General features: G+C 34.0%; 1 protein-coding gene across 4 annotated transcripts in view; it reads right to left on the bottom strand.

The window, feature by feature from the left end:
• Positions 1 to 3,386: 3,386 nt before the first annotated feature.
• The window catches only part of LOC149773076 (uncharacterized), a 40,431-nt gene continuing 23,037 nt past the window's right edge, over positions 3,387 to 20,780 (bottom strand). For all 4 annotated transcript variants that reach the window (XM_089946884.1, XM_089946883.1, XM_089946885.1 and 1 more), the window contains exons 5-7: positions 15,398 to 15,591; positions 6,629 to 6,804; positions 3,387 to 5,014 (exon numbers count right to left, since the gene is read on the bottom strand). In XM_089946884.1, coding sequence (XP_089803010.1) covers positions 4,789 to 5,014; positions 6,629 to 6,804; positions 15,398 to 15,591 — 596 coding nt within the window. In that variant the 3' untranslated portion in view covers positions 3,387 to 4,788. The remainder of the gene's footprint in view (positions 5,015 to 6,628; positions 6,805 to 15,397; positions 15,592 to 20,780) is intronic.

The following is a 20,780-nucleotide window of genomic DNA, read 5'->3' as shown; positions in this document are numbered from 1 at the left end:
TATATTTTAAAAGTCTGTTATCCATCAATCTTCTAAGCAGTGTTTTGGAGCACAATTTAAAATCATTCAAGACATGTCTGTGAAACATGGCTTGCATATAGGATTAGTAGTTCATATGTGTACTTTTCAGATTTATATTTTGACTGCTTCAGTGACCTAAGCATCTGCCTCAGATGCGGGTTTGTTCCCCTGTCAAGTCATACCAAGGAGTTTTCAATATCTTTATTTAGACTGCTTCAGTGACCTAAGCATCCACCTCAGATGTGGGTTTGATTCCCTGTCAAGTCATACTAAGGAATCAACTGCTGCCTCTCTTGGCACTCGGAGAGGTTAGTGTTTGGACTGGTCAGCCTGGTGTTGGAATAATGTGACTGGGTGGGACATGATGCCACACTGCTGACATAGCGATATGACTAGAAAATTGTTAATGCCATGTTAAACATCTAAATTATATTCACACATTTAATATTTTATTTTATTTGTGTTTTTGCTTCAGGTCTATTTTAGGACTGTAGATTCATGCCAATAATAAAATATTGCACTGAAAAATCAGCTTAAATGCATCTTGTATTTTTTCAAGTCTTGCCTCTTCTCACCGAATCATTTTCATATATGGATAATTTTTCTCCCTTTATGGTGGGAGTTGGTGGAATTTTTCCCCCTCAAATTTTCAGTTGTTGAACAAACCCAGAAGTGTGTCCATCCATCCATTATCCACCCTTTTATTTCTGGGTGCTTGGTCAATATGGATATACAGTATGAGAAACATGCCAGTAACTTCCTATGGGTAAGTGGTTCTTTGCAGGGTTTTCAAGCGACTGCGATGTGTTGGCAAAATACGCATTTCAACACTGCTATGAACGACCGCATCACAAAAAAAAGACCTCAACTAAATCCTTTGTAAACACAAGAGCTAGGATACATGTATGCAAACAAAGTGCAAATTAAATAACACTCAAGTTGAACAACTATATAAACACCATCTTTTAATCCTTTGTAAATAGTAAAGATTGTTTTAATAAGGTATTTTGTTTTTTTAAATTGGCCTGCTATTAGTTTTGTGAAATTTACAAGTCCAGCATATGGTGTAATTTGTAAACCAGACTGCCATTGTAGTGCCACGTCGTGTGAATATTCAGTAAGATTAATCATTTTTTTTCATCAAAGGGAGTAATGGACATATGCAGTCAATATAGAGGTTTGTATTTTTTTGTGAAAACTCACACAGTGCGGGTAGTCCTAATGTCCCAGTGAGAAATCTTTTGGAAGGGCTTCAGTATAGGGTTGAGTATATCATTTGTCTTTCTAGTTAATCTGTAATGCCTAGCCGGGGTGGTGAATGAACTCTTTCTTTAATAGTATTAAAGTGAGAATCATTTCCATATTATTTTTTATTATATTTCTTTTGGTACAGTGTTTTACCAAGCCAATATCTGTTTACCCGGGTGCAGATGGTCGCAACCTTTGTTTATCGAGCTATAATGCTGATGATTTAAACTTAGTCTCAAATGTATTGTTTCTTGAAGAGTTCATTATGTCTTTTGGTTTCATTCATTTGGTACATAATATATATATATTCCACAGTTCCCCAAAACCTGATCAAAACCAAAATACATCTAGTTATTACGTCAACACTAATAACAATTGTTAATATAAAGAGTGCAAAACCTTTTTCCTCCATTCTTTGTTCCTCCCTTACACGTGAGCCATTCACTGTATAGGTGGACTCCATTATGTGCATTGTTAAGCATGCAGGAGTAGTCTCCCTTGATACTTTAACACGCTTGAGAAGATCATGGCCTATCTGGTCATTATCAGCTTGCTTTTAACACCCCACATGGCAGGTGCAATTCTAACTTGACTATGGACTTGGGAGACCTTACCTGCACCCTGTCCATTTCCTGCATGCTTCTAGCAAGTTGGAGACTGAGCAAGGAATCTACTTGAATTCCTTTGGAATCTGAGTTTCACCACCAGCCAGATGGCTCAATCTGGACCATTTTCTGACTGGAACCTGATTTGAACTACCCCCAACTCTACTCCTTTCTGCACACCAGTGCATTAGATTTGGGAAATCTGTTTCTCCCATACTCCCACCTTTTTTCTTTTCTCCCAGAAAAATGTATTTCAACAATAAAATGGGGAAGAAAAATTTGTTTTGTCATGAAAGTCAGACAGTTTGCAACTCCATAGTAAGACCGTAAGTGCGCAGAAGTTCTTTAAAAGCATATTAAAGTTGTAGCAAAGTTGAATCCTTATGTTCAGTGATGTATTTTACAATGTCTAAAAGACGGTGTTTTGGATGAAAGCACAACAAATATATAACTTTCCAAGCCATTTAAAGCCAGGAGTTTCTGTGCCTGACTCGTGGAAGGGATTCATATACAGCTTTTACAAGATGTGCAGTTCAAGTTCTAGAGTTGCCAGTGATAATCTTCCATGAAATAACTGAAATCTCTATAAAAAAAAGTTTCCTAAAATCTCCCTCAATGAGTGTCACTGGGGTTGGCAGGTCTGAGCTAACTTCCGTGACTCCACTTCCTATCAAGATCTCAAATCTTGGTCATTTGTGCTGGGGATAATCAAGACCGGATGCTTTGCCTAGTTAGGGTCTTGAGAGAAGGAAGGGTCAGAAATGTCTTTCTACCTTTAAAAGCTTCCTCTGATATTTCGACCTCCAGGATTTACCCAGTATAAAGAGAGCTTAACAGTACCTCCGTCACAAGAATGTATGCCTATGAAGCTATGGCTATTGCTACGACTTAGGCCTCTTTGGATTGAGAGCCTCCTTTGGTGATCTCTTGCAACCTATTCATCTTTTTACCTTAGATCTTGGGTGCATCAGAGGCATGGGGGATACTATAGCAACAGCACAATAAATACTGAATATCTGTGTCCCCAAATTGCAGAACCATAACATAAATATAGGTTTTACTATATTATCAAATATTTTAAAGGCATCTACACAACTAAAGTAGACAAATTTCCTTTAGTCATAAAAGATAGCCATAACAAATTTGATACTCTGAGCTGCTAATGTTTCTTTAGCCATTGTCCAGGATAATTTGGGTCTACACATCAGACCCATGTACTTGTAAAAATGAAACTATCAATTTATACCCCATTTAAAAACCGCTTTTCATTCCTCAAAGGTCCTCCATTGCAAAACACGATTATTTCTGTCTTCTCCAAGTAACTGTTATTCAAGTGGTATTATAAAAGCATTCTATTATTTGTATCTTTTGTTGCAATTATATTGATGTTTCAGGGCAAATTGGCACATCATCAACAAATAAGACTACTAAACAATCAGGGACATTTCTGAAATAAAATGCCTCAAACACCATTTTCTCAAGGTAGCAGAATCAAATCATTAAAACACAATATAAACAATGGACTCAAAGCCCAACCTTTAATGCCTTGTTCCCAGCATAGTCAATTTAATTTGACTTAACACATGAATCCAAGTTGGAGTTAAGTGAGTTTGAAGTAAAACCTGCCCTCTTTTTATGACACATTCCTGTATGTCAGACTAGAAAGAATGTGTTACAAGTAGCAGAATATTGCAGCTGTATGTCAGACTGTAGAGAGAATGTGTTACAAGTAGCAGAAGATTGCAGCTGTATGTCAGACTGTAGAGAGAAAGTGTTACAAGTAGCAGAATATTGCAGCTGTATGTCAGACTGTAGAGAGAGTGTGTTACAAGTAGCAGAATATTGCAGCTGTATGTCAGCTTATGCTTTATTAACGATGGAATTACTTTCAGTCCATTCGTGTAAACACTTTAAAATGGAGGTAAAGATTTTTATGCATAGCATTAATCAATGATATCTTCATGAATTTATAAAGACCATCTAACCATTTTTAAGTAGTGGCCATATAATACTTTCTCGCTATAAACTGGGAAAAATGCCAGTGTTAAAAACTTTGTTAAAAGTTTTAGTAACAATGATAATGATCAGCAGCACAGAACGCTTGAAAAAATGAACATGCTTCCATAACATAAAGTTCTGGTCAATCTGCTATATCATCTGTGGTTTAATGGATGAACACCGGTATGAATAAATGTGTGCATATGCTTTTGTGTACATGTTAAAGTTGTTGTTTCAAATTAGTTTTAAAATTTTTCAAATGAAGTTTTAGGAACTAACAAAACTTAAATCTCCTGTTCAAGTGGCAATTCATTAAGTAGTTTTAAATATTTCTAATTACAATAATGTAATTGAGGTACCCCTATCAGTTAAAAATAATTATTGTTTCTGCTTTGCTAATCGTAAGTCACATGGCAACTATTTACTGCACATATCGTTTCATCCAAACATACACACTTTCAAGTTACGAATGCACATGAATATGATACATTCATTCACTTACAAAATGTGTTTGTAACAAACATACAACACAGAAAAGCTTCTTAAATATTGGGTGAAAGTTAGGGGGCAAGGAGTGTGATGCTCTTTTTGCCGTTTATACAGTTTAACTATTAAATTAGCAAGAAGAAAAAAGAAAAAACGTAAATACAGTTATTGTCTGTGACTTTAGCATGAGCAAAATTCTAATTGTCCAGACTACTGACTACCAAGCAAAGATCAGGCAACAAATTATTTCCACAAAAAAATGTTTCTCTAAAAAATCTTGAACTTATTTGAATATAATGTATTGCTTAAAACCAATGTTAAAAGGCAAATATGCACGTTGAGAAATAGAAGACGCATTTCAAATAAAAGCAGCAAAGGACAAATGCACACTCATGCACATTTCAGTATCAGGTAAATGATGTTAACAAAGCTATTTCTCAAGATGATACACAAATCTTCTCAAGGAATCTTCAAATTCGCGTGATCGGAATTTTTTGCGCATGTGATGTAGTTCCAACTTTTGATGGCTTGCAAGTATATCCTGCCAATCCTTATTTCTCATAAACTGCTTTTTTCTCAGGGTCTCCTCAAACATCTCACTGTTTTTTAGATATTTCAAAAAGTTGGGCAATCTTTTCCTGAATTCTGCTTTGTTCCTGGAAATGAGAAGACATATAGCTAATATTTCATGAACATAAAAGTGAATTTGCAAGTACACAATGTAATTGGTCAAGTTTGCTGACAAACAAAGGATCACAATCAAGCAGAAGTGTGTGTGTGTGTGTGAGAGGATGAATGCATAGGGTTTAACAGATATCAGCACAAATCTGACTAAATGGTTCAATTTTAAAGATAAGAACTTTAGGAAGATAAACCCTTATATGTAAATAAATGTAAGCAAGTACTATAAGATCTGAGCTAACTGTGAGCAAACATTTGAATCGTTGCTTCAATGGGCATTGACCTACAGTAACAAACTTTTGTGGGCTGTAATGACAGACTGAACACATTAGGCCACACACAAAAATATGTGCTTCCTATTGTACTGCCTTTAAAATTAGGTAGGCGGGTTTTTTAAAAAAAAACCAACATATAATGATTATTATATATTATGTACTGATGCTTCAAGCACTGAACTAAACCAGCTGAATTAGAACCACAAAATCAATTTTTGTAAAAAAATTTAATTGTAAATTTTATAAAAACATATATAATAATTTGTATATATAATGCAATAAGTGCTTCAAGTACTGGTCAAAACTAACTCAATTGGATGCACACAAAAATTTTGGAATATCTTTTGTTTTTAACCCAAGAGAAAAAAATGCTCAAGTTGGCACTGAAAAATAGGGACAGTCAGCCAACCAGAAACATTTTTTTGGTCCTATGCTGATACCATACCACCAACCATTCAGGTAGAGTAGTAACAACAAGATTTTCAAAATAGCCACTACCATAATCATACTGAATGACTAGTCAGCACCATTTCATTAAGGACCAACTTCACAGAAGTAGTTTTTTAGTGAAACCCCCTTGTTAACATGACCATCCACTCGGAAGAAGTAGTGATATGATTTTCAAGACAGCCACTGTCATATTTGATATCCATGTGGAACCATTTTAATTTAGGACCAGTTAGACCTCTTTGGTGAAAACCCGATCTTGTTATGACTATCTGCTAGGAGATGTATAGCAATAACAAGATTTTAAAATAGCTGCCATGGCAGTCATACTGAAATATGCATCAGTATTATATTCACTTAGACCCAACTAGAAGGAGTAGCAATAGCAAGATTTTTAAGATTTCCAAGTAGCGCTGTTCATTTCAGATCAATTAAACCTCGGGATGAATGTATTTAGTTTTATGGTAAATCCTCCAAGCACTTTAGAAGGAACAGCAATAACAAACTTGTGCTAATGGATAACTGGCACCAGATCATTCCACATTGCTAGTAGAGATAACAATGACTGCCCACTTAAAGAGATTGATGATTTGCTCGTAGAGATAACAATGAATGCCCACTTAAAGAGACTGATAAATTGCTAGTAGAGATAACAGTGATTGCCCACTTAAAGAGATTGATAATTTGCTTATGAACATAAATTTGAAGATAATTTTTAGTTAAAAGGAGTAATCAAATGCTAATTATTTAAAAATCATTCCACTTTTTTCTTTTTGGTAGAAATATATTACTATAAAATGTATTTTAATATTTATTTTCACTCAAAAAAAAGAATAAATGAACCAGTGATAAAAATATATTTCTTACCCTCCAAGGATGAAATCAACCAAATTAGCATCCTTGGCTCTCTCTGCTAGCATCTGTTCTTCGTTATAAATAAGCTGATGTGCCTTCTTTGAGCCAACTTGGCGAGGAAAGAAATATGTCCAGTACTCTGATCCAAACAGGTGCATGTTTTTATATGAAGGTGTTAAAAGAGTTCCCTGAAAAGAAAGCACCCCAGTTAAATAACTTGAAATTTATACGTAAAAGTAAGGCCAAATAACTCTGAAGGAGACATATGATAAAATGTGGAGATCTTACCTATTTTAAGTGCAAATTTGGTTTTCTGCCTTTAATTATGGATCTTGACTTCAGGCTCTGAGATTGCATTGTCAACATGGTCACCTCTTACAAATCCAGTCCAGTTTCTACCCTCTCCCACCAACATTAACAGAATTCTAACCAGCAATTAACAACTACACACTAATAAGATAAAATTATCTCCTAGTTTCCCAGTTAAGAAATGTTACAATGTATTTAGGAGAAAAAAACCCACTAGGATATCTTCTGGTGACATTAAATTGAACAAATACACCTCTTTCTCTATAACCCACGCTCAGGTAACTCACACAACTGTTTATAATGCAGGGTCAGGCATGGATTCCATTATTTTTCCCAGAAAATACCAGAAGAATTGGCCCCAATTTGTTGAACATGAAGTAAATCACAATAAAAGCTAATCAATTAAACTTTGATATATTCTTCATTTTAACAGAATACACAGCTAGTGCCTGGAAAGTTTTGAGTCAACATCATGAAATTCTAAACTTTTCATATGAAGTAATATATTTCGTTAAATTTTATCACAAATAAACATTTTCGTTATTAAAAAAGATTATAAAATTTTGAAACATGAAAATATCAGTAATGCACCTGATGGCAGCACTTTAAGGAATACATACCAATTAGTTAAGTTTTGTTAACTGAAATTTGTAATTTGATTCTATAGCTGAATGTAGGTAAGGTTCCTCTGACCATAAGGCACTGATTGTGACTAATGTCTTAAGTAGTCCTCTCTGCTGCAGTATGTTGTCACAATTACAACCACTTCTCTCCAAAACTTGTCTAAACCATTCAACCAGGTATTTTAATTCATCATTCCCAGTCTACAAACAAGATCTCAACGGTTTTCAGGCTATTAATCATTTTGTTCACGATATCATTTCTTTTAACAACTGTACGTGTAGAAGAGCAGGACTGGAGTCTTGATACTCTCTCATATAAACTCACTGAGTCTTGACACTCTCTCATATAAACTCATTGAGTCTTGATACTCTCTCATATAAACTCACTGAGCTCTCAGTGGTTTCAGGATTGTTCTGACTGGTTTTCTGCAGAGGGCCACATTCACTTCTGATAAAATATAAACTTATGGAAGATGATGATGAATGCATGTGGATCATGAACAAAAAGCACTACTTATCAGGAAGGTAGAGAACTTTTTTGGATATATCAATTGCATAATCTACAGTTGGTAGGGATTAACATCTCTGTTTAAATGGGAGTCCACACATTTTTAACTTATTTTATTATACTTCCTTCCAAGGAAATGTAGATGTTCTGGCCCCACAGTTAAATTGCTGTAATATTTTACTCTTCTTCAGAAACACTGACCTCAATTTTCTGCCCTTGCTTTTTATTACGTCATAACCATGAATAAACCACCCTCCTACAAGACTTGCTACACATCAAAATGGATTACCGATGTGTTTATTGTGAAGCATAATTTAAACATCACTAATCATTATTGTGATATATCAAAATTATACACACTGGTATCAGAGTGTCAAATATATTGAAATTATACACACTGGTATCAGAGTCAGAATATTATATCAAAATTATACACACTGGTATCAGAGTGTCAGATGTATCAAAATTATACACACTGGTATCAGAGTGTCAGATATATCAAAATTATACACATTGGTATCAGAGTGTCAGAATATTATATCAAAATTATACACACTGGTATCAGAGTGTCAGAATATTATATCAAAATTATACACACTGGTATCAGAATGTCAGAATATTATATCAAAATTATACACACTGGTATCAGAGTGTCAGAATATTATATCAAAATTATACACATTGGTATCAGAGTGTCAGATATATCAAAATTATACACACTGGTATCAGAGTGTCAGAACATTATATCAAAATTATACACACTGGTATCAGAGTGTCAGATATATCAAAATTATACACACTGGTATCAGAGTGTCAGAATATTATATCAAAATTATACACACTGGTATCAGAGTGTCAGAATATTATATCAAAATTATACACACTGGTATCAGTGTCAGATATATCAAAATTATACACACTGGTATCAGAGTGTCAGATATATCAAAATTATACACACTGGTATTAGAGTGTCAGAATATTATATCAAAATTATACACACTGGTATCAGAGTGTCACATATATCTAAATTATACACATTGGTATCAGAGTGTCAGAATATTATATCAAAATTATACACACTGGTATCAGAGTGTCAGATATATCAAAATTATACACACTGGTATCAGAGTGTCACATATATCTAAATTATACACATTGGTATCAGAGTGTCAGAATATTATATCAAAATTATACACACTGGTATCAGAGTGTCAGATATATCAAAATTATACACACTGGTATCAGAGTGTCAGAATATTATATCAAAATTATACACACTGGTATCAGAGTGTCAGATATATCAAAATTATACACACTGGTATCAGAGTGTCAGAATATTATATCAAAATTATACACACTGGTATCAGAATGTCAGAATATTATATCAAAATTATACACACTGGTATCAGAGTGTCAGAATATTATATCAAAATTATACACATTGGTATCAGAGTGTCAGATATATCAAAATTATACACACTGGTATCAGAGTGTCAGAATATTATATCAAAATTATACACACTGGTATCAGTGTCAGATATATCAAAATTATACACACTGGTATCAGAGTGTCAGAATATTATATCAAAATTATACACATTGGTATCAGAGTGTCAGAATATTATATCAAAATTATACACACTGGTATCAGAGTGTCAGAATATTATATCAAAATTATACACACTGGTATCAGAATGTCAGATATATCAAAATTATACACATTGGTATCAGAGTGTCAGAATATTATATCAAAATTATACACATTGGTATCAGAGTGTCAGAATATTATATCAAAATTATACACACTGGTATCAGAGTGTCAGAATATTATATCAAAATTATACACACTGGTATCAGAGTGTCAGAATATTATATCAAAATTATACACACTGGTATCAGAGTGTCAGAATATTATATCAAAATTATACACACTGGTATCAGAGTGTCGGATATATCAAAATTATACACACTGGTATTAGAGTGTCAGAATATTATATCAAAATTATACACATTGGTATCAGAGTGTCACATATATCAAAATTATACACATTGGTATCAGAGTGTCAGAATATTATATCAAAATTATACACATTGGTATCAGAGTGTCAGATATATCAAAATTATACACACTGGTATCAGAGTGTCAGAATATTATATCAAAATTATACACACTGGTATCAGAGTGTCACATATATCTAAATTATACACACTGGTATCAGAGTGTCAGAATATTATATCAAAATTATACACACTGGTATCAGAGTGTCAGATATATCAAAATTATACACACTGGTATCAGAGTGTCAGAATATTATATCAAAATTATACACACTGGTATCAGAGTGTCAGATATATCAAAATTATACACACTGGTATCAGAGTGTCAGATATATCAAAATTATACACACTGGTATCAGAGTGTCAGAATATTATATCAAAATTATACACACTGGTATCAGAGTGTCAGATATATCAAAATTATACACACTGGTATCAGAGTGTCAGAATATTATATCAAAATTATACACACTGGTATCGGAGTGTCAGAATATTATATCAAAATTATACACACTGGTATCAGAGTGTCAGAATATTATATCAAAATTATACACACTGGTATCAGAGTGTCAGAATATTATATCAAAATTATACACACTGGTATCAGAGTGTCAGATATATCAAAATTATACACACTGGTATCAGAGTGTCAGAATATTATATCAAAATTATACACACTGGTATCAGAGTGTCAGATATATCAAAATTATACACACTGGTATCAGAGTGTCAGATATATCAAAATTATACACACTGGTATCAGAGTGTCAGAATATTATATCAAAATTATACACACTGGTATCAGAGTGTCAGATATATCAAAATTATACACACTGGTATCAGAGTGTCAGATATATCAAAATTATACACACTGGTATCAGAGTGTCAGAATATTATATCAAAATTATACACACTGGTATCAGAGTGTCAGATATATCAAAATTATACACACTGGTATCAGAGTGTCAGAATATTATATCAAAATTATACACACTGGTATCGGAGTGTCAGAATATTATATCAAAATTATACACACTGGTATCAGAGTGTCAGAATATTATATCAAAATTATACACACTGGTATCAGAGTGTCAGATATATCAAAATTATACACACTGGTATCAGAGTGTCAGAATATTATATCAAAATTATACACATTGATATCAGAGTGTCAGAATATTATATCAAAATTATACACACTGGTATCGGAGTGTCAGAATATTATATCAAAATTGTACACACCGGTATCAGAGTGTCAGATATATCAAAATTATACACACTGGTATCGGAGTGTCTTGCCATATATTGTTAAAATCTTCAAAAAAAGATCTGTTGAATCAAGAGAAAAAAACTGAAGTGCTCCAAGTATACCAACCCAATAGTCAACTCAGTTTACAGAGAACACAATAAGCAACCTTGTGAAATTAAGATAGAGTCTGATGGAATCAAATACCATCCTTATGTCAACTCTACAGACAATCTGATAATCCCACAGGGACTAAATATCAATTATTAATTTGATACACCCATGGACACTAATTCAACTGATATATTGTATGATAGCATGGCGGTCTTATGTATAGTGTTACACAGAAACTAACTTTGCTTATCAACAATATAGAGAAAAAACCCATCTGTAAATTACAATAAAAATCTCAAAAGAGTTTTCTAGTCATTACTTTGTTTATACCCCTTATTAAAAACATATATCTCAATAATTATGTTTTATCTGCCATTTTGCCAGATCTCGGATGCAAGACAATGATTTAATTCAAAACCTTGATGCTGCAAGAATAGGTTGTAACAATACAACTGTCACATGACCTAAGTTGTGGAAATCGCTTCACTGGCAACACCAGCGATCTCATAAGACAAAGTGATCAGTTGAACAAATGAATCAACATAACAATTCCCGCTGATGAGTTACAATAATACTGAAACTAGTCAGGGACCACATGTGACTAGACTGTATACCTCTGCAGATGAGAGGAAATGCCTCCACATCCAACCAGACATCATCTTCCTTAGTCCATCAAGCTTTGCTCTATCAGAAAGTGTTCCAATTTCACTTACACTTAATTTAACCATAACAATTTCCTTTGATGAGTTACAATAGTACTGAAACCAGTCAGAGACCACATGTGACTAGACTGTATACCTCTGCAGATGAGAGGAAATGCCTCCACGTCCAACCAGACATCATCTTCCTTAAGTCCATCAAGCTTTGCTCTATCAGAAAGTGTTCCACTTTCTCTTACACTTAATTTAACAGCATCGATGGCCACTGGTAAGATTTACTTTGTTATTTTGAAAAGTAAGGCTTAGTCTTGTAACATTTCCCAGCAAGTCCACAAGAAAATGACAAAATGCCAGGAATTCAAATGGCTGCATTTGTCCTGCTACATTTTCTGCTCTACCCCAACTGTCAATGTTATTTGATGTACTGACCAAATGCTTCATATGCTGCATGACAACTGCATACTATCCTGGATCTGTGATGTTTATTTTGAGACGGTATGAGAATGACTGTTAAAGCTCTTTCAAAATGCATGGACCATCATGTGCCCAATACACACTTGAGATTCTTAATGCCTTCAACTCTTTCCTAGTTTTAGGACTAAAGTGATAAACCTTGTGTATCAGGTGCAGCTTTTCCATAACTAAACTTGCTTGCTGACACTTTTTCAGTATGTCCATAACAGTAAGTTCCAATCTGTGGGGCAGACACCATACTGGAATCAATAACGGAATGTTTCGCTCAACTTTTTTTGAATTCCACCTTTCTTGCCAAAACTGAATGATGCCCCATCTGCACATAAACAAATAAAACGGTCTTGTATGATAGGGAAGTCTGGGGAGGTGGGGCTTTGTTCATCGCCTGAGTAATAGCTTCTGCATGAGCTCTAATTCAGCAAGTCCTAATTGTTTTGTATTCTGCACTCCATTTTTGCAATCAATGAACCTGACATTCAGGGCTTCATTGTCTTTAAATCCTGAATTGCTGAATCTATTACCAGGTTATAATGCAGGCTTTCACTCCGGTCAGTTGCTTACATCTCTTTCATGTTGTCACTGATGTACACTATCTTTCCTGCATTTCATGTCATTACAATAATTGTTACTTATCTCACTCCATTCTTCCTTTACAGTTCCCACTGAAGCTTAAACTTTATGATGAAAAGTTCCTATTTGGCAACTTTATGATGGGAAGTTCCTCTTTTGCAATCATAAATACTGCTACAAAGTTAATTTCCATGTTCTTTGTGAATTTGTTCATCTTGTTTACTCCATTGGCAGTTCAAATTTTGCTCCATTGCATTGCCAAATGATTAGCTTTGTACAACTGAATCATGAGTGGATCAGTGTTCCTTACTGTTTCTGTACTTTAGAAGTCATTCTTTCTTGAAAGTTGTGCACCCTCTTATGAAGTCAGTTTTCCCTGTAGGACTTGGTGTAGATTCATATATACTACAAAACATTTATCTGTTGGTGAACCTTAACCACAACAAATCTTTAAGCCATTTCTTTACAAATTGCGAGATGAGGTTATTTTAGCATTAAATCCATCTTCTATTATATGAGTATCCAGTTTTGAAATCTTTTCCCTACCACCACCCTGAAAACCATATTATTGTAAAAAAAGCTTGCCGCTTGAATGCCATAGTTATAAGGTAGTGTTTAAAATAGTCATGCAAACACTTAACTCTACTAGACAAGTCAAAATCCAGGGATCATGCTGAGCTTAGCCAATAATGGAAATTGTGAATTTTTTTCTTTAGGGACCGTCCATAAATGACATCACACACCTGGGGGAGGGGGTCACACATTTGTGACGATGTGTGACGAGGGGAGGGAATTTGTTTAAAAAATATGTGACGAGGGGGAAATAGGGGTAAAAAATCGTCCAAAATCGCATGACGTCATTTATGGATGGCCCTTTACTGGTGACAACATTTCACTAGTACATTGTTATATCATAATCCACTTATGCTGATGCCTTACACGTATACTGTATGCCGTGATACTCAAATAGTTACGCTACAGGACTAGCTATAATCGACCAATCTCTGAAGGTGGGATAAGGAATGTCTACAAACGACCAAACTATGGCCAATCATTTTTTATATATAAAACAATGTACAAGAAAAAAAGCCACAATAACAAATGAACAAATGTTTGGACCCCAAAGCTGGCCTTTAGCTGTGCCTTCATTAAAACATGCACCTTTCATCAAAGCAAACAGACAAAAATCTTCAATAAAAATAATGAACATTCATCAAAGGATGTAAGCACTAAACTTAAATAAAAGCAATGGAATCTGACTAATTGTTGCATTTTCCAAAATGATTGGAATATGTTAATTGTGCCATGTTTGCAGGAAAAAGTTTATTCTTACAATTGCTACCAACAGTAGTGCAGAACACAATTTCCATTAATTTGAAACTATATTTTAGGCCGTAAAGTTTACTGAAGGCAAGATATCTTGCAAAGATGTTTGTTAAACTTTTTATTTGTTCACTTGTTTTCATTTCCTTATGAACAGACTCATTCCCTTGGTAGGATATCTGAAGAGTGTCCAATATAGATAGTAGAAGTGATACTCATGTATGGACTGAATAATGATAAACATAAAAATCTGAAACACTGGAATTTATTGTCAATTAACCAATCTTGCCAATATTCTGGGAGCCATATGACATGAAATTGTCCAAAGTCATTTTTGATGTCAATTTTCAAGGTTTTAAGGCTGAATTTACAAAAACAGTGCTTTCAAGGTTTTCAAAGAAGTGTATGATCCATGAACTGCACCACTGCCTCTAAGGGATACTACTAAATTAAAAAATTCTGCTAGCCAATGTTTTCATGTGCCTTTTCAGCCACCCATTGTATGTAAAATAGGTTTTAAAAAATCAACTTAAGTTAAAAATGAAGATAAATTCAAGGAATATATGGCAAACAATTGCAAGTACTTTTCAAGGCTAAAATCCCATTTTTGGAAATTCAAAGAGTTTTTAAAACACACATCCCACCCAAAATTCTAGAATATTTTCAAGTTGTATATAAATCATGTAATTATGTTCAGTTTTTCATTTAGATCAAAATCTCTGCACTTATTTTGCTCTAGTGACTTTATAAGAATTGTCAGTTTTTAGGTGAATGCAAAACATAGCATAGGAATTTTTATTTCCCAATTAACTCTTTAAATCAAGAATTTGATGTTTTCTGGAAGAGTTTTAGCCATTTTTCAAATAATAATGAAATGCATGTGTCGCACAGCTGTACCGGATGTGTGATTACAATGTCTGCGGCTGCTGCCATCATGACACCACCAGCACCAGCATTCCCCTGCAGGACTGCAACTGTCATCTTGTCATTGAACATTGCAATTCTTTTGATCACGTCATCAATTTTATTGATGTTCTCCCAGGCTTCCTGTGCACGATTTTCACTTCCTTCAATCACAGCCAAGTGAATGCCTGTGTGCAAAAAAAGGAAAAATTAACATCAATATATCAGTTTTCAGAAGTTCAAACTATTTATCAAAGAACATAATATATATAAGGCAGGCTGACTGACATACCATGACATCAATGACACTGCAAGTATATGCCGCAATGAAGATGAGTCACAATGCAATGTGTGTACATACAATAAGCATTCTGAGCATAGAAAAAGGAAACTATAGCATAACAGATGGTTTATATGTTAATTTTCCCTATTACTGTCATTATATATATATATATATATATATATATATATATATATATATATATATATATATATATATATATATATATATATATATACACACACATACATACATATATATATATATATACACACACACACACACACACACACTCACCAGTGTAACTAGTGACACTGTATTACCTTAATTCAGTGTACAATGGCAACTACTTGGGCCATTCTCTAAGTTTATCTGGCATTCTACAGACGGACATTGTCAAGTGCAGTGTTGAGTTATGATACCAAGCACTGTTGCTAGTCTCTGTATGAACTAATCTATTACAATAAATGTGAGAGACTGTGAGAGAAAAATCTTTGAAATAAATAATTCACCAAACAAAATGAAATGGTAGACATTTAAAACTGTTTGCACTGACTGTGCTACCATGTACACAGAGTTTATTCAATAATTACACAGCTCACCTCTACTTTCACTAACAACTGACCACTTTACCATACAGTGTTAAGAATACATGTAGATCAACAACTTACCCTCTACCACTTTCATACTTTGTTCTGACATTACTGGCCATGGCAGAGAACAAACATATAATACTAAATTCTAAGGTGAAGTCTGCATGCTTGCATTAGTAGTTCACATAGAAGTTCAAATGCCATAGACTGGTTGGTGTTCAATTCTGACAGGAATTGCTAATTAACTTTGAGTCATTCACAGTATTTTTAAATTTTATCAACTGAGTATGAAAACAAGATTATTTGAGAAAAAGGAAATGAGCCTAGTATACAGAAATACAAACGCTCTCAGTATGGAGCAATTTATAGAGCAATTCCTTCATATATTTGTTTAAAAACCACTTAGAAAAGGAAATACAACTATATAAAAAATTTCTAGAAGTCAGATCCTTCTCCAATGAAATGGTAGCTTTTTTTTTGCCACAGCCAGTTATGTTAAAAATGTTTTGGAAAAGCTGTTGATATCTTATTTGTATGCTGCTAGTTATTACAATCACTGAAGAAATAGTATTAAACTCCAAAACTCAAAATTGTTTTTTTCTTATTTTCATCTTTGTTTTGCTTTTCCAAGCCTCTGTTTTGCTTTTCCAAACTGGTAGGATTTGAATTTTCTCTCTTTTGAATCAGCAAGTTTGGCAACTTAGAATTTCCACAATCCTTTACACCAATCCACTCACTGCAATTCTAGGCATGGGGACAGTTTAGATTAGCAAGGTGAATAAACAATATGAATGATTCACAGGAACAAGAACCCCTATTCTTTTCAGAGTATCCAATTCTGTTCCAGTTAATGTATGCTTTAAAACTTCAAAGTACATGTAGTATAATCAAGTACACTGGTGTGGAAAGTGTCGAGAGGAAGTTTAAACAGAAAATATGTCAGGCAAATTTAAAATATCAAGGAAACTGTGGTATGAATTTTCCATGATCAACTTTGACATTCAAAGGATTGAAGCTCATGAAATGTTTGAATTTTTTCTATGGATAAAGAAGTTTCAATAAACATCTCCAATATTTTTCTTCCTCTATCAAAGTTTTGTTTCCAAATACAGATCATATGAAATGAAATTCTTTAACTTAAATGAAACGTCTCTTGAATTAGCTGCTGTGGACTGAACATATTGGATGTCATCTTTCAATTGGCACCATTTTCTTTTTTGACCAACAAGACATCACTAAAAGTACTCTGGTAGAAAACCCATGTTAATATAACTTTCCATTTTGGAAGAGCAATGATACAAAGATTTTCAAGATGGATGTCATGGTGGCCATATTTGGTATCAGACTGGCACCGTTACTTTTTAGTACCAACAAGACATCAAAAGAAGCCTTTGGTGAAAGCAGATTGTCGATATGACCGGCCATCTAGGAGTATTTAAACATGATTTTCAAGATAGCCATTGTGGCAGTCATATTCCCACCATTTTTATGTATGACTAACTAGGCATAATAACAAATCTTGTAGTAAAATCCCATACTGATATGACCATTTGTTCATAGGAGCAGCAGTGATATGATTTTCAAGATGGCCACTATGACAGGCATACTAAATGTATAAATGACACCATTAGGACCAACCAGACATCATATGAAGTTGTTTAGTAAAATTCCTATGCTATATGACCATCCATACAGAACAAATTGTAATATTTTCAAAATGGCTGTAGGTGGCTATATTGAACCAATTTCATTTAGGACCAGCTATACATCATAATTCTTCTGGCAAAAACACTATGGCACTATTGCATACTGTTATCACTAAGGCAATATTGCACACTATTAACACTATGGCAATATTGTACACTATTAATACTATGGCAAAAATATTGCTCACTATTAATACCATGGCAATATTGATCACTATTAATACTATGGCAATACTGTTCACTATTAACACTATGGCAATAGTGTACACTATTAACACTGGCAATATTGCACACTATTAACAGTATGGCAATATTGTACACTATTAACACTATGGCAATATTGCTCACTATTAACACTATGACAATATTGCTCACTATTAACACTATGGCAATATTGCTCACTATTAACACTATGGCAATATTGCTCACTATTAACACTATGGCAATATTGTTCACTATTAACACTATGGCAATATTGTACACTATTAACACTATGGCAATACTGCACACTATTAACACAATGGCAATATTGCACACTCTTAACACTATGACAATACTGCACACTCTAAACACTATGACAATATTGCACACTATTAATACTATGGCAATATTGCTCACTATTAACACTATGGCAATATTGCTCACTATTAACACTATGGCAATATTGCTCACTATTAACACTATGGCCATATTGCTCACTATTAACACTATGGCAATATTGTACACTATTAACACTACGGCAATACTGTACACTATTAACACTATGGCAATATTGTACACTATTAACACTATGGCAATATTGTACACTATTAACACTATGGCAATATTGCTCACTATTAACACTATGGCAATATTGTACACTATTAACACTATGGCAATATTGCTCACTATTAACACTATGGCAATATTGCTCACTATTAACACTGGCAATATTGATCACTATTAACACTATGGCAATATTGTATACTATTAACACTATGGCAATATTGTACACTATTAACACTATGGCAATCCTGCTTGTCATTCATAAGGATTAGCAATAAGAAACATTTCAAGATCTGATATCTATACTGGACTTCAGATTGGCCCCATTTTTATTTAGGACCAACCTGACAGCATGAGAAGTCTCTTAGTGAAAACCATATGTTGATATAACTGTCCATTCAGGAGGAGTAGAGACAGCAGATTTTCCAGATGTTCACTGTGGCAGCCATATCAAACATCAGATTGGTACCATTTTCATTTCGAGTGGTCTAAAGCGTTCACCGTTACGGATCACTGCCATCTCACCTCTGTCTGCGTGGGTTCGAGTCTCTAGTTCAGCAAATGTGGATATGTGAGAAATCTTGCGAGTAGAATCTCGTGGGTTGGTGGTTCTTTCTAGGGTTTTCCCAGTTTCTTCCTCCACCAATAACACTGGCCACAATGTATGGCCTATCTTGTGCTGAAAAATGGCATTGAACCCTATAAAAACAACAACAACCATTTTCATTTAGGACCAACTAGAAATCATAAGAAGCTGTTTAGCAAAAGCTCCAACCATTCAAGAGCATCAGATATAACAAATTTTTCAAGATGGCCATTTTTGTGGCCATACTGGACACCAGATTGCCACCATTTTCATTCTAGGCCAATTATACATCATAGCAAGTCTTCTGGTTTAAACCTCATGGCGATATTACAATTCATGCAGGAGGATTCACAATAATAAGATTTTCAAGATGGCCAATTTGGCAGCTATATTGGACATCATATCAATATTATTTAGGACCAACTAGACACGAAAAGAAGTCTTTTAGTGAAACCCCATATTGATATGACTATCCATTCAGATGTAGCAATAACAAACTTTTCCATATAACCTCTTTGGTGGCCATATTGGAAATCTGATCAGCACAATTATCATTTAGGACCAACTAGACATCATAATAAGTCTTTAGTGTAAATCCCATGTTGATATGACCATCCATTTAGAAAATGTAACAAGAAGAAGATTTTTATTACAGCCATGGTGATGGCCATTATGGATACCTGGAGGACCAACCAGACCATGAGATGAATGTGTGTGTAAACAAAACAATAAAAGAACTGTACTGAAATTGTACTTAAATATGTACTAGAAGCATTTAATTCTGGCCATCAACAAATAATTAAAATAGAAACAGTTGCATCTAAAGGTCAGTGGTCTGCAAACCATCATTTGATTCCAACACTTGATATCTAAATCAGTATCTGCTCTTAGTATTTTAACCTAATCTTCCTTTATAAAGCCAGAATTTCACAAACACAAAAAACCATGGATATTGTAATGTTAATTGACTTGAACCAGAAGCCAACACAGCTGTGAGTTAATTACCTTTAAACACATTGTCTTCAAATAATTAAGTCAACATTATGCACTGTACCCTGAGAAAACTTTTAACATTATATTAAATCTGAGCCAGATCTAATCATCATACTCACCTGTAAACCATTTAATTTACAAGATATTTTGAACTGCCATTTTTATCCTCAGTTAAGTGTCCCTCACAGGAAATGAATTCTTGGTGATCTTACTGAAGCAAGATGATACCATTATATAGCTCAATGCTAATCAAACACATGAAACAATGAGACCTAATGGACGTGGTCACTGTTAATCAAGTAGTCAATTGTCAAAACAAGTTCGGCTTCTCAAATATGTGTATAATCAACACTTGCAGCAAGATGCAAGGGAGGCAAATCTGCAAATGTAACCTCATAATGTCCATTATACACAACTCTGTTAACCAAAATATTAGTCTGCTGTAGGACATTTA

Source organism: Sinohyriopsis cumingii, unplaced genomic scaffold (genome assembly GCF_028554795.1).
Source record: "Sinohyriopsis cumingii isolate HCF-2022 unplaced genomic scaffold, ASM2855479v2 utg000913l, whole genome shotgun sequence".
Classification (NCBI taxonomy): Eukaryota; Metazoa; Mollusca; class Bivalvia; order Unionida; family Unionidae; genus Sinohyriopsis; species Sinohyriopsis cumingii.
The sequence above is the reverse complement of the archived record's forward strand: the minus strand, read 5'-3'. Positions and strand labels throughout refer to the sequence as shown.